The sequence below is a fragment of the Lygodium microphyllum genome, chromosome 27, assembly GCF_053477565.2.
Source record: "Lygodium microphyllum isolate KBCC chromosome 27, Lygodium_microphyllum_v1.1.10, whole genome shotgun sequence".
Classification (NCBI taxonomy): Eukaryota; Viridiplantae; Streptophyta; class Polypodiopsida; order Schizaeales; family Lygodiaceae; genus Lygodium; species Lygodium microphyllum.
Genome location: NC_141161.1, coordinates 128,389,325 through 128,405,497, shown reverse-complemented (window position 1 = coordinate 128,405,497; position 16,173 = coordinate 128,389,325). Strand labels below are relative to the sequence as shown.

At 35.3% G+C, this 16,173-nt stretch overlaps 1 protein-coding gene across 1 annotated transcript in view; it reads left to right on the top strand.

Moving 5' to 3' along the window:
• LOC148012824 (beta-galactosidase-like) overlaps positions 1–15,000 on the top strand; it is a 56,405-nt gene extending 41,405 nt beyond the window's left edge. Inside the window, exons 11-20 of the mRNA XM_087669073.1 lie at positions 206–327; positions 518–679; positions 7,060–7,241; positions 7,496–7,605; positions 8,289–8,398; positions 8,512–8,622; positions 8,726–8,836; positions 12,471–12,682; positions 12,880–13,207; positions 14,890–15,000. Of these exons, the coding sequence (XP_087525199.1) occupies positions 206–327; positions 518–679; positions 7,060–7,241; positions 7,496–7,605; positions 8,289–8,398; positions 8,512–8,622; positions 8,726–8,836; positions 12,471–12,682; positions 12,880–13,207; positions 14,890–15,000 (1,559 nt within the window). The remainder of the gene's footprint in view (positions 1–205; positions 328–517; positions 680–7,059; positions 7,242–7,495; positions 7,606–8,288; positions 8,399–8,511; positions 8,623–8,725; positions 8,837–12,470; positions 12,683–12,879; positions 13,208–14,889) is intronic.
• The last annotated feature ends 1,173 nt before the right edge of the window (positions 15,001–16,173 follow it).

Sequence of the window (16,173 nt, the reverse complement as noted above, 5' to 3'; positions counted from 1 at the left end):
ATGGTGTGCAAATGAACATTCTTCTTATTGGCTAATTTTGATTGTGAACATTGATAGCATTGAATGTTTTCCTTATCTTTGATGTTCTATTTCTTATCAAATATATAGCTTGTCATACACTAATATAAATTTTGTTCCTTTCTCCTTCCTCCAAAGGAGTGGGGCTATCATAATCTTTCAATATTATCATATAACCATTTTGAAGGGCTCGTGCGACAACCTAAATGGGGACATTTGAAAGACTTGCATGCTGCTATTAAGTTGTGTGAACCTACCATGGCTAAGGGAGATACAACTATGTACTATTCATTGGGACCAAGTCAAGAGGTTATCCACTACAATCACATGTTTGGAAAAGATGGCACCTCAAGTTAACTAGAATAGCTCAAAAATATTATAGTTCTAGACTACAAAAACTAGGCCTCAATTATGCTAGATGAGTTGGAAAAAAAAATAAGTAATTTATTGTGGCTTTTGGTTCTATAACATGCACGAAAATTTATGGTTGTTCATGCAGGCATATGTATACTCCAATTTATCTGATAAGTGTGTAGCATTCATCTCAAACATGGATGTGTCTCATGCAACCGTGAATTTCAATGGCCAATCCTATGACCTTCCTGGTTGGTCAGTTAGTATTCTTCCTGATTGCAAAACAGTTGTATTCAACACAGCAAAGGTAAGAGATTTATATTGTCCATGTGAACACATATTTGTGCATGTGCAAAGTTTTGAAGTAGGAAGAGTAATGCTATATGTGGGGATCTTAATGTGCAATTTAGCATCCACATAAGATGGTGAAGAGAGAGAGAGAGAGAGAGAGTCTGTGTGTGTGAGTTGTATGTGTGTGTTATTAGTGAGCTAACCCCTCAAGATAGGTTGCTTTAAAACAAATAGTGACACTTGAAATTAATCTTTGATACATTTTTTTGTTGAGGCAGTCAAACTTTTTGTGGCAAAAAGAGTAGAACTTGTGTGTGTGTGCATGTGCGTGTGCATGCACATGCGCATACGTGTGCGTGCGTGCATGCGTGCATGCATACGTATGTGTGTGTGTGTGCATGTGTGTGCGTTGTCGAAGCGTTTGGGATTGAAAGTCTATCGCAGGGGTAAGAGACAATAGGGTGAAGGGAGATTCAAGGAGAGGAGTCGAGGGAAGAGAAGGGGTTGAAAGAAATAGGAGATGTAGAGAAGAATACTCATGGAGATGAATCCTGTCAATTTTATTTTTGTATTATGAGAAGATAAACCTCTTGTAGACAAAAATGTACATAAAACAATACCTTCCTCTATGCTGCTCAGACTGCCAATCTAATGCTTCCATTGGCTCCAAAAGGGGGGTAAAATACGAAGACACCTTGCCAAAATTTTTCCAAATCACTCCTTCATCTCACACTTTGGAGTGTTGTTCACTACCTAAAAACAGTGATCGCATGATTTCGCCAATCCTCCTTTTTACATAAAATCCTCCCAAAATGGCTGAAAGCTACATGATTTCTTTTACATGTCATCCTATTCTAGAAGTTATCTATAGTTTTTAGATTTTTATAAGAGATAATATCTAAAATATCAAAAATTGACTAAACTTCTCCAAAAATCTAGTATGTTTGGACCATCCACACTATGAATACTAGCACTAATGGCATTGGCTCTCTAGATTAATAAGAAAGTCACACTCTAGAGTTTTTTTAAAAATACACTATGTGCACATAGTTGGAGACATCCACCCCCTCCTAACCTGCACATCCTTTGGCATGTGCCAAGCATTATGGATCTACATTGTTAGAAGAAGTATCCTCTACCCTGTCAATGTATTCATCTTCTACCTTTTCCTCTTCCATATTCTCATGTTCATGCTCAACAAACTCTTGAATGACTTCATACATCTCTAAAGTGTCAACATAAATAACCTCTTTTTCTGCCTTGTTTTCAACATTTATTACTGCAGAAATTTATCAACATCAACCAACCCTAAAAATAGCCTTGAAATACCTTCATTTGCAGCCATCAAACCATATGTCTTCAACTCTTTTTCAGCTCATCCTACATATTTCTTTTTATCCCTGCACATGGCTAAAAAAATCTTTAAATTGCCAAGACTACATGCTGTCCATTCCTATAATCCAGACACAAACACAATTTTCCCTTTTCTTGGAGGCATAATTATCTTCCTAGAGACATTGCCATAGCCTCCACTTACATTAGTGCTATCTAAAAACCCTTAAAATCTTGTGCATTAGGTGGCATGGGATTATCCCGCAGTCTATCCCGATTGCGAGGATGATTCACACAAACAGTGAGAAATTGTATTGCCTTTGTATTGTCGTTACTCCAAACCCAAGCTTATGAAGAACCATCATCCAAGGCTTTTGTTTTCATCCTTGCTTTTGAAATATAGGGCTCCCCCAAAATCATAGGATAACTACATGAATCTTGCATTAAAAAATGATATTCATCCCTAACATCTCAAATAGTCATGGGTACATTCATACAAGCTACATAAAGATCCCCTGATGAATTGTTTGTTGCCCGCATGTGCCATCCCAGATCTACATCAATCGGCCAACCTCCACTCTCATACAAGTTGTGGGCCATAACATTGATTTCAGAACCATGATCCAAGAGAGCTATGCAATGTGTCTCTCTTTCTCCCACTTTAACAATGGTCTTTGTTGTAGCATGAGCCCAATGCGTTCGTGAATAATGGCTGCTTGGAATAAAATGAGTATATTCTTCTTCATGTGCTTGTTGATGGACATCCCCATTATACATAGCCTTCTCTCTACACTTAATGTTGCCCATAATACCATTTTCAACCACAAGCTTGCTATCTATACTCCCATTTAGCCCATTTTCAACATCATCATGTTCCTAAACAACATGACATGCATCATGATATTCCCTCTAAATGTGTTTCTCTATGTGTTTGTCAACCTACATCAATGCTTGCAAAACTTCACTATGAAACTATCTTTTTCATTTCATCATATCAATGATTGCATTATGAAATTAACGCTTTGCGATTCCAAGAACTTCGCCAAGTGTGAATTCCACTCTACTGTCAAGTATGTGATCTTCCAAGACCTTTTTAAGGTTCGTGGCAGTCTCAAGATCCGATTGTAACCTGTAACCAGGCTGCTTGCCCCTTTTCTTCCCTTCCTATTTCTTCTCTTGAGATGCATCTCCATAGCATGCTCAGATATGGCTTTTTCAACCTCTTTCTGCTACTCCATTTTACTTCGTGTTATGCGTTTAGATGGGCCTGAAGAGGAAGGACTAGCAGTGCCCTCATATCTTCTTCTCTTTTCTTCCACAAGAGCTTCTTGATTATGAACCTTAGCCAAATAAGCATAGGCTGAAAATGAATCCATTGGTGCACTCCATCCTGTTCTCCCTCGTATACTTTGACTTGCATTAGCCAATTCAGACTTTACTTTTTTTCCCTTTTCCATGCAATCTAATGCTTGCATCCAAACGCGAGATTTTGCTTTAGCCATGCCTCCTTTACGAGCTTCATCAGCCCTTTCAATTCTCAACCCATATGTGGCTCCATCTATGGCAACAAATGTTGTCCTTGTAGCTAGATCTTCCAACCTCTTCTGCATGCCACCATTTCCAAAATTTGGCTCTATTGGAATACCAGTTTCTGTTGTATGTATTTTTTCATCTTTCCAAAAGACTAACCTTTTTGTTTCCTCTTCATAGTAAGCTGTGCAATCTCACTTTTCATGCTGAAAACTGTCACACCAAATACATATTCTCTTGTACCCTTCTCTATAGACCTTTGGGCTATTGCCCGATCCTTCTCTTCTACCTTGATATCCAACTTTTTGACCTTTGCATAGATCTCTCTCAAATTCAGCCTCAAATCACGCATGCCTTTGATTAATTCATCCACAGCATCACCTTTAAGAGCCATACCAACAGGTATAGCCAGTTGTTCCACCATAGCTATAGGTGCCTTGGCTGCAATTTCAGCCCACTTCTGAGCACTTGCAGTTGTGGTGCTTGTACCCCATCTTAATTTCATCCACTCTCACTTTACCAACATATGCACTGCTTTAGTCACATTAGCCCAATCTGATTTCAACCCTGTTTCAGAAGAGGCGCCTTCTAAATAATCACAGTCAGCTTCTCTTGCAAGACAGGATCTACATCCTTCATAAACAAATCAATTTTCTGACTCTCCAATGATTGTTGCTCATCGACATCCAATTGCATATACCAACTTTCAAATTCATGGAGAAAAGTTGTAGCAGTCAACCCTTTATCTGGGCTTTTCAATCCAATCTATAAATGTCTTTTTAGTTACCAATCTTGCATCTTCCAAGAAAAACTCTTTTCTCAAAGCTTTCTTAAAAGCTGCCCAATCAGCATCTCTTCTATGTAACTCATCAATCCAATCATGTGATGCATGTATGGCCAAACGGGAGAAATACCAACTCCATGCATATTGGGGTACCCCATGAAACAACATCTTTTATTCATAGAATCGGATGAAGACTGAAACATTTTGATCTTTAAACTGCTTCAATTCTTGTCCCACTGTGCCTGCAATGCATTCATGGCTAAGGAATCAATTCTTTTTGCTTCCTACCGATTTTGCATCTATTGTTATAACAACAACTGCTACTATTGTTGTTGTTGCAACAAAGCAATCATCTATTGTAAAGCATCACCACCACTTGAACTTGTAGAATTCCCCATCTCTACACACCTCTGCTATCGACTTTCATGTCGTCAGGTTCACCATTGTCGGAGCATTTGGGGTCGAAAGTCTACCGCGAGGGTAAGAGACGGAAGGGTGAAGGGAGATTCAAGGAGAGAAGTAGAGGGAAGAGAAGGATTGAAAGAAATATGAGATGTAGAGAAGAATACTCACAGAGATGAAGCCTGTCAATTTTATTTCTGCATTATGAGAAGATAAACCTCTTGTAGACAAAAACGTACATAAAACAATACCTTCCTCTATGCTGCTCAAATTGTCAATCTGATGCTTCCATTGGCTTTGAAAGGGGGGTAAAATACCAAGGCACCTAGCTAGAGTTCTTCCAGATCACTCCTTCTTCATCTCCCACTTCAGGGTGTTGTTCACTACCTAAAAACAGCGATCGTGCATCGTGCAATTTTGCTAATCCTCCTTTTTACATAAAATCCTCCCAAAATGGTTGAAAGCTATATGCTTTCTTTTACATGTCATCCTATTCTAGAATTTATCTGTAGTTTCTAGATTTTTACAAGAGATAATATCTAAAATATCAAAAATTAGCTAAACTTGTCCAAAAATCTAGTATGTTTGGACCATCCACACTACGAACACTAACACTAATGGCATTGGCTCTCTAGATTAATAAGAAAGCCGCACTCTAGAGTTTTTTTTTAAATACACTGTGTGCGTGTAGTGGCATGACAACATGCATACATGTGTGTGTGTGTGTGTGTGTGTGTGTGTGTGTGTGTGTGTGTGTGTGTGTGTGTGTGTGTGTGTGTGTGTGTGAAGACCCAATAATGGATACAAATAGTTTAGGTCTACATGATAGTAACTAATACTACAATATAAATACAATATAGAACATCCTACAATAAGTGCAAACAAAGTCTTGGACAACGTATAATAAAATGGTCATAAATATTAAGATAAAACACCCATCTAATTAACATTAATGGATTTTCATTTCTTTATAACCACATTGTGCAAAAATGGGCTCAATAAGAATCTAAATATATTTTTGATCATTTCTAGTTAATTTGAATATCAAAACACCTCAAGTCACTCATCAAAATTATTTGATGATCACCATAGATAACCATACATAAATTGGACTACATCCCTACTCGTGTCAACATCACTCAAGAGTGGGTGGATGCCAAACATCAAATGCAAACATGAATACTTCTTTAAGTAGCTACTTATTTGGAAGTTGATAAATGAATTGAATCACTTTAACTTTCTTACAGATGACAAGTAGAGTTAGCCACAATGAAGCCTTGCATCAAGAATAAACCATTTTAGATCTTAGCTACATAAAATAAATGAGATTATATACCAATGAAAGCTTGTTCATGCTACGTGTGTGTGTGTACACCCACCCATCCTATGTGAGTAACGCCCAAAAGGTGGGGAGGAGACATTTCCCATTGGAATCATCCTCCCCACAAAAAAAGAAGCCACGAAAACAACATTAAAAAATAGAAATTATTAGCATATGATATAGCTCATTTTAAGTGCTACAAAATCCTTAAACAGATTCTTTGAAATGCTATAAATGTTTGAGAAAAAGGTTGATAGGGGTAGTGAACTTTAAATTAAATGTGAGGATGTGTTCCCCACAATAAGATATAGAACCCTTAACAAGATTTTAGAAACTCAATTACCATTGAGTAGAAATCCTTTTAGATATGTTTTCATTAGTTGAATGAAACAATATGAACTAGACAAAAACCTCCATATATTTAGTGGTAAAACTATAATCAATTCTTGTTCTTCCATTCAACCCATTCCAGAAGTTAGGGGAAATTTGAGAGAGTCTGTATGCTTGTAGTAAGACCCAACAATAAGTAATGATAGTATAGGTCTACAAGGTAATTACAAGTATAATATGGGTGAATCATAAGTATCCGATACTCGATAGCTTGATTTAGTCATATATTAAATTTATGTCACTTCCTCAAAAACAAAAGGTAGACTTAGCCACTTCGAATGTTGTACCAAAGATAAGAATACTTATAGATTGCAACCAAAATTAAGCTTACCATGATTATATTTAATATAATTATAATGATGATACTAAATGAAATGGATATATGTGTGCAACCATGGGCCTAAACCTTATGTGTATCCACATGTCTATGTTTTTTTGCTTTCTACACACATGCATGCCATTTTCCCTATACTTGTATATTGTTGCATTGTGTACTTACCTTCATGGTTAATTGTTTTCATATATGGATTTGTGCAATATAAAATAATGTATTTTATACTATGAAATTTAGGTTCGTTTAAATAATATCAATTTTTCAAAACAATGATAATCACTAGCCATGTTGTGGGCTGGACAGATTGTTACACAAACCTCTCTCATGGCCATGATGGAAATTGATTCAAAGATTGGTGATTATGAGTGGGAGTGGTTTGAGGAAAAAGTTGGCCAATGGAGTGAAGATGTTATTGAAGACACAAGATGTCTTGATCAAATTAGGACTACCAAAGATAGTACTGATTACCTATGGTATATCACAAGGTTAGTCTCTTGCACCAAGCATACATAGAGTTGAAGGCATATCAGAGTACTTGATCAAGTTATCTTCTCTTGTATGTAGTGGAGGATATAGATGTGCATCATGTGTTTAGACAAGGACACAATGCACCCATTATCATTAACAAATAAACACATCCAATGTTTATATAATAAATTTGACTTCTATGTTCATCAATTGATTGTATACTTTGTCTTGTCTCATATCATTATATTTCATCAATATTTTTCATTAATAGTTTGGAGGTCTTTGAAGATGAACCATTCATTGGAAACAATACAAAATTTCTTTTGGTGATTGATTCAATTCGAGATGCTACTCACATTTTTGTGAATGGTGAATTTACAGGCATGTTTCTTTCTTGTCTCCTAGTGTTTTTCCAAATATTTTTGACAAGTATAGTACCTTTCACTTAAACCATTGGTCATGGTTATAAGGGGTGTATTCAAAACAACACTTGCATGTATATGAACTTCTACAAAATCTAAATTAACAAAGATATGATCTCACTAAATGCTTGTGTGATTTTTGACCTCCAAATCATTGTGATTGTAACTTGGACCAATATTAAATAGGAAGTACATTGCTTTTGTAGAAGAAAACATATTGACTAAGGTGTTCCAAATAAATTCAATCACCACTATAGATATTCTAAGTTCTACATAGGCACAAACATTTAAGTTAAAGATTCATGTGGCTTATTTGTAGGAAAATGAATCATCTCTAAAAAACCCACTAAATGTGACTATGAAAGCTAAAGTATGCCTAATGAAATATTTGCAATGTACTATTATTGTCAATCCAACAATGGTGAGTACTACATATCTTGTTTATTAAATTTTATTTTTTTTTATTTTTGTGGTTTGATGAGGCCTATTTCTAAAGTGAAAGAGAGAAAAAACTCCCAACACTTAATGTGCCATGATTGTCATAAAGCATTAAAAAACTTTTGGTTATATCATATCATGCCACTAATTAGATTTCTCTTGTAAGCTAAAAATTAAATTACTTATTTACTATTCCAAATTTAGGGAGTTTTCAAGGTGATTGGGATTACCCCAATGTTCAAGTTGTTCAACCAATAAAACTCAAAGTTGGCACAAACCAAATCTCTATTTTAAGTACGACAGTTGGGTTGCAGGTGTGACTTCTAGCATATAAAAATTCTCTAAAACTAGCATGAATGGTAGTTTCAATTGATTTTTAAAGTCTTAATATTTCTTATCATACCTCTTGGTTTCATATTTTTTATAGTCAGTATTCTATGACCATGATTTGATTGGAGCTGGCATACAAGGATCAGTATATATTCAAGGTTTTGAGAATGGGACATTGGACATTTCGACGCAAAAATGGATTCACCAGGTAAAATAAAGAATGACTACATCAAATGTTATTGGATTCTCAAGTCCCTTGGTGAACATAGATGCTATATCATTTTATCTCCATGCTCTAAACTTATCTTTAGGTGGGTGTTGAAGGAGAGCATTTGAGGATATATGCATTTGATGGAGTTAATAACGTTGATTGGGTATCGACTCCAACTATACCTATAAATCAACCCCTAACTTGGTACAAGGTAGTATATCTTATTTTTATGATTGTAGATACTTAGAGTAATTCTAAATATAACCACATTAATCTTATAATTATGTTTTCTTAATGTGAACCAAATGAATATTCATGTGCTTTTTTTGAAGCATGCACATAGTGTATACACGTGTATATCAACTCAATATTTCTCTAGATTTACATGTATCATGTGAGGAAAATGGCCACTCTTTCTTTGCCCTAGACCTTCCACAAAAATATGGCTTTCCAAGATGGGATGCTATTTCTTTTGAAATATGAAGTTCACACAAGTATAAGTCCATCCAATAATATGCCGCTAGGTTTTGCATGTCTAAATAAGTGCTTCTATCCATTGCATACTAGTTTTCTCAAGTGACTTGGCCTTTTGGCTCTAGAGGATCCCAATTATGCTAAAAAAACTTGGCATTGTAGCTCTAGAGGATCATATCTCAAGTAATTAGTCTATATCACAAATTCAAAGTCACCTTATGTCACAAAAGAAAACATTATTCCATCATACAAGCCTAATAGTTGCTTGGCATTTCTTGCAACTAAAAATATTTTCACATCATGAAAACTATGACTTCACACAAGTTAAGTTATCTAAGTCAAAAAAATGAGAAGCCAAAACTTTACCAATGTGTTAATTATCATACAATCTTGCTTAGGTACTTGAAAATATAATTATTCCCATGCTTGAGAAGGTGTCCTTGATTCTAGCATTTTCCTTGACATTGTTTGGGATCATACTTATGCATGTACTCTTTCTATAAATTCTTGAATGGTTTAAGCATAGTATGAACCAACACTCTTGAATACACCTTTGATTCAATGCTTAAACATGATCTCATCTTTGCATTCCATTGTAGTGAACAATTTGAGTCTAGACATGGTAGATCATCTTTCTCTATAGTGGCAAATAAGCGAAGTTCACTTGCAATCATTAGATTCATAGAGAATATTGGTCAAAGAATTTTAATTTAATGGTGATACATTTAACTAACTTTTTATGGTTGTAAAGAGAGTCTAATTTCTTATTGATGAGGTAAGGAGAGTTTTGGATCACCAAACTCATGTAGAAAGGATGATCAATCATGATATTTTTGAAAATGAATATAATAAGCTAGACAAGCTCACTTATCTCCTCCTCCTCCATATCATGTCTTTGTTTAAGTGTTTTACATATACTTCTACATAATAGATGGAGCAATAAAGTTTTACGCATGAAGTGCAAATAAATATGATATATGATGCTCAAGAGTCATAGATTTTCAAAACTCTAGGGCCTTATTGATAGGGGAAATCCAAATGATATTATAATCAAATGAAGTGGCTTGAAGTATAGTGCTTCCATTGAACCACTTTGGCATGACCTTCCTTGAAATAGAAAGAGGTGAATGTAGAGGGAGAGGTGGTTCTAAGGGAGTAAGATCTTGGAGGTTGATTATGCCTAGTGGAACATCATCTAACAAAGGGTAGGCCAAATATTTTGCAAAAGGAGGTAATGACAATGTAGGTGTAGAAGGAGAAACCTCCAACAATCATGACTCAAGGAATAAGAGAATTTGTTGTATCCATTACTAAGATATGTTTCTTTGCCTAGGAGCCAACTTCTCCCACTTTTAGAGTAGCATAAGAATATAAGCATCATAAGGAAAGATGTAAAAATGAGAAAAATGATGGTCTCATACTTAGGCATGCTCGCTTTGATGTAATAACACCAATGATTATAGAAATGTCATGCAAATCCTAGTATTCATTGCATGTACTCAAAATTGATAATTTGTAGATCCTAGTATCCCTTTCCTTTGTCTAGAATTGATGATTGGCTTTATGATGGATAGATGAGAAAATGATGGTGGGATACCTAAGCACGCCTCCTTTTTTCTAACAACATCCAAAGCTGATAGGATTGTCATGTAAATCCTAGTAGCCATTGCCTCTACCAAATATTGATGACATATGTTATAAGCATGCAATGTGTATTTTCTATCTCAACCACTACATGTCTCTTTCACTCCAATTCACACTTTTAGTTTAGGTGTAGAGAGCAAAGAGCCATCTCCAAATGCCATTCTTTGTGCAAAATGCATCAAATAACTTGTTGCAAAACTCACTAGGATTATTGGAGAAATCCAAAGTTTTGTAGACTTGTAGCTATATTTTTGTTGTTTTATTGGAGGCAATGGATATGTTTTGGAGACTTGGGGGTAAATTTTAGGATCTAGAATGTAATGGTAAGTCAAGTGTAGCTAAGGACTTGTTTAGCTTGATAGGGATTTCTTATAACAATTTGGATATTCTAGCTCATGTGAAGTTGAGCTTATGCACAAAACCTTTAAAAGGGAGTTTAAGCTTCTAAATGACGTTTAAGCTTCTCTAGTCATTTAGACTATAATTTAACTATCAAGGCCTAAAGAGAGGTCAACAAAATAAATGAGGCATTATATCAAATATTATAGATTCGTTACTACCTCTATAAGAATGATGTGTTGAGGATTCTTCTAGAGGATATTACTTTTTTAAAAAAAACCTATAGCACTATTAAAAATCCAAATTTATGCAATTAGAATCTAGGGAGATGCAAGTATGGCCTAGTTTTGGTGGCCCTAGTGGGGATTTAAGAACAATTTGGTCTCCAATGTCTTCACATTTTAGGATATCAAAACATATGATGACCTTAATGGTTGAATATTCCATTGCCTTAATTATGCAAGACATAATATCTAGCATTTAAAATTTTGGTGGCCCCTACAAACTACTAGTACTAATTTGATATTTGGGATATTTTTAGATTTCCATAAATTTTTTATATCTCAATTTTATGGTAATTGTAGGCATATTGTAGTAAATATAGATTATGTAGATGATATTCATATAAATACTTTGTCTATATTTATACTTAATCATTTTCAAAAACCACTAGATTTTTATGGCTATCCCTTCCCAAAGTGACACAAAACCTTTAATAATGTTGCAATATGGTTCCACTTTGTTGAACAAATTTTGCACGTTTCTATTTAACATCCAAGGAGATCATGTGTTGTGTTGTGTTGTGTTGTGTTGTGTGTGTGTGTGTGTGTGTGTGTGTGTGTGTGTGTGTGTGTGTGTGTGTGTGTGTGTGTGTGTGCGCGCGCGCGCGCGCGCATGTGCGTGTGCATATGTGTGCACACATGCATTATGCATGTGTGTATGCTTTTTTTCTTTCATTATAAAGGACAAGATAATCAACTTATCAAATGCAAATCTACACAAGTTTTAATGTGTAGAAGGGGATAAAACAACTACAATAACAAATTTTTAACTATACAATGATCTTCTAGAATGTGCAAATTAAAATAATTCAAAGTATATTATATTTGAGTAGACTATACAATGATCTTGTAATGTTGGTGTGTCATGAATCACCAAAAACAATTTAGAAAGGGGTTTCCATTTGAATATGATAAAACTTTCCTATCTTCCATAACCAAGTTAAGAAAAACCAATATTGATGAAGGCTTTAGGGTTTAGGGTACATATTCATCCATGCACATGTGCATTTGGGTGTGTATATATGCATGTATATGTATGTGCATGTGCCTATGCATGCATGTGTATGTGTGCACACATCAAATCTTATAATAAATCCTTTGTGGCAGACCTATTTTGATGCCCCAATTGGAGATGATCCAATTGCTATAGATCTTGATAGCATGGGCAAGGGACAAGCATGGATAAATGGCCAAAGTATTGGGAGGTATTGGGCATCAAATATTGTTCCTTTGGATAGTTGTCCAAAAGTTTGTGATTATCAAGGTGCCTTCAATTCAAGCAAATGTGTTTACAATTGTGGACAACCATCTCAAAAATGGTACGTGATGTCTAATTGCCTTTATGTACATGGACTAGTGATAAATTTCTTTTCTAATCTATTTTTAGCTTTGATTTTTATTTTTGAATATGTAGAATAAAATTGTGGACTTGATATCCAAAGATGTGTTTATGCATGCTCATGATACTTTCTAATTTTTATTAATCATTTAATATCTATGTAATATTTTCTTCTAGGTACCATGTACCTAGACCTTGGCTAAAACCAAGCAAAAACCTTTTGGTCCTTTTTGAGGAAGTAGGAGGTGATCCAAAGTCAATTGCAATAGTAGCAAGAGTTGTTGATAAAGTTTGTGGATTGATTGAAGATGACTATCCCTCACCTAATCATACATGGTCATCCATGCTGGCAAACACAACCTTTCCACATATGTTTTTGGAATGTGGAAAGAACCAAAATATCACAACAATTGAATTTGCTAGTTATGGAACCCCCACCGGTCAATGTGGGAACTTTCAACGTGGACTTTGTCATGCTTCAAGCTCTATGAGCCTCCTCCAAAAGGTCTCTCTCTCTCTCTCTCTCTCTCTCTCTCTCTCTCTCTCTCTCTCAAATGCTTTTTGAACTTTACTATTGTATTTGATTGTTGAATGTCATGAAAATCACAAGAATTCCGCAAATAAGACAATTATGCCTAGTTTGTGTAGTTGGTAGCAAATGAACCCACATTCTTACTTAAAATATTAGATAATTAAAGTATCATATATCAACCCAATACTTAACTTGCAGTATGTTATTTCCTAAACATTGGCTTTACTTTAACTCTCACCACCAAATAGTCAAGAAATGGAGTTGGAGCTACTTAAGGCTTCAAAAATCTCTTCTTAGACTTGGTGATGGGAGACTTCGTTCAAAAACTTGTACAAAAGAGATTGACAAAGGAGTTGACACGTTTGATAACATATTATTAGACTTCTTTAAAATAGAAAAAATGTTAGCTAGACAAAACAAGAGATTGGCAACTAGAAATGCATTGGATGATGTTTTGGACACACTCATCACTACTAAACCTTTATCCACCTTAGCACAATCCACATATACCTTGCAAGTTTTCACAACATTGATCTAATTTTTGCTAAGACTTGGAATTACACCCTCAAGTTCAAAGCATCTCCTAGGTGAGCCCACCTCGTGTGCTTTAAAACTAAGCAACCCAAAACCAAAGTTACTTATGGTTTATTGTTGTTTGCAAGACCCATCCTTTTTTGTGTGTGAATCCCAGTAATGCTAAGAAATTTCTCTTAGCACGAGTAATGGTGATTTGAGAAAAGAACATGCACAATGAAATAAACCAATTAGAAGTTGGAAATGTGTAGCAATACTTATTTTTTCATTCCAAGTGATCAATAATGCCCAACATGTAAGCCTTGTTTCAATTTGACATGCAAGTCACACAGGAACCATAAAACAATCTAGAAGTGGTCAAGGATTTGCCTTGGAAATCTGCCTTATACAAGTGTAGTGGAATCTATGAAGGCATAAAAAGTAGGCAGTATAAATACATTTGAGAGATTATTACCCTAGCAATATAATGATAATGAGTTACAATGTTAGTGTTTGGCAACAATGACCACTTGTATGGATCACAAAAGCATTTATCATTGAATATACTCTTAATAAAAACCCTATATGATTTTTTAAATAATTGAGATTCTATCTTCACTACTTTTGAGAATTTGAGATAGCCTACAATGAAGAAGAACATCATAATGCATTTCATTTATCCAACGAAGGCTAAATGAAATGTTCACTAACAAATCATTTAGTGAGATAAGCGTTCACTTTGGGATTATAATTTTGGGCTTTGAGATATCTATATGGAGAAAATATTTATGGGAATTTTACTTTTCAAGACTTATGCAACATCAATGTAACTTAATCTAAAACAAAAGTATAGCTATCAAATATATTAGTAGCTTTTAATGAGTGATATAATAATGTTTCTTCAAAACATGAAGCATAAACCACCCCCCCAAACACACACACACACACACACACACAAAAACTAGCCATAAATTGAGACCTTGAATCAATCTAATGAATGAGATGAGAGAGAGAGAGAGAGAGAGAGAGAGAGAGAGAGAGAGAGAGAGAGAGAGAGAGAGAGAGAGAGAGAGAGAGAGAGAGAGAGAGAGAGAGAGAGAGAGAGAGAGATGTGTTGATCCCAAGGTTGATTTGTTTGATAGAGGTGCCTTGGTCACCAAATTTGCTCGATTGAAGTTTCACCAAGGATGTTTGGAGGAGATCCATGTTTTGGACAAATAAAAAGGCTAGCAGTGGAAGCACAGTGTGCATAGTATGTGTTTTCTGTACTCCATTCACTTGCAATTAAGTAAGATATTATCAAAGGAATGTAATTTCTTTGAATTTGTTGTACTCCTTAAACATGAGGATTGCTACTCTTATGTTTTTCCTTTCAAGATGCTTTATTCATAAGAGGCCACATACTAATAATATTGAACATTTATGCATTATCAAAATAGATTTGTAGCTTTTAGCAAGTGTTTTAGTAGTGTTGCTTCAAAGCATGAAGCATAAGCTATCCACACACACACACACACACAAAGTAAGCATAAGTTGAGACTTTGAATCAATGTGATGATGATGATGATGATGTGTGTGTGTGTGTGTGTGTGTGTGTGTGTGTGTGTGTGTGTGTGTGTGTGTGTGTGTGTGTGTGTGTGTGTGTGTGTGTGTGTGTGTGTGTGTGTGTGTGTGTGTGTGTGTGTGTGTGTGTGTGTGTGTGTGTGTGTGTGTGTGTGTGTGTGTGTGTGTGTGTGTGTGTGTGTGTGTGTGTGTGTGAGAGAGAGAGAGAGAGAGAGAGAGGTTGATCCCAATATCTATTTTTTTGATAAAGGTGCCTTGGTCACCAAAATTGCTTGCTTGAAGTTTCATTAAGGATATTTGGAGGAGATCCATGTTTTGAACATAGAAAAAGGCTAGTAGTGTAAGCACAATGTGCATAGTACATGTCCTTGGATTCCATTCACTTTCCATTGAAAAATATATTATCAAAGGAATGTATTTTCTTTGAATTTTTGTACTTCTTAAACATGAGGGTTGCTACTTTTAGGTTTTCCTTTCAAGGTGCTTTATTCGTAAGAGGCCACTTACTAATAACATTGAACTCTGTGTGTGTGTGTGTGCGCGCGCGAGTGCACGCGTGCACGTGCATGCATGCATTCAACATGTCATTTTGTCATTAGTCACACTTAATTACTTCCATTTTCTTGCCAAACTCATGCAACCATTTATTTGACTCTTGCATATGCATGCATGCCATAAAGCTTTCTCTTTTTATGCTAAGCATATGCTTCTAGCGATCAAGCAAGAAATACACCTCTCTAGTGCTATCTAATATCATCTACATGTTGCAAGAATAAAGGCAAACTTTGGGATAAGGCAAATAGACTACATATGCCTTGGCTAAGGTTGCATTGACATTTGATAGATTTGGTGAATTGAAATAA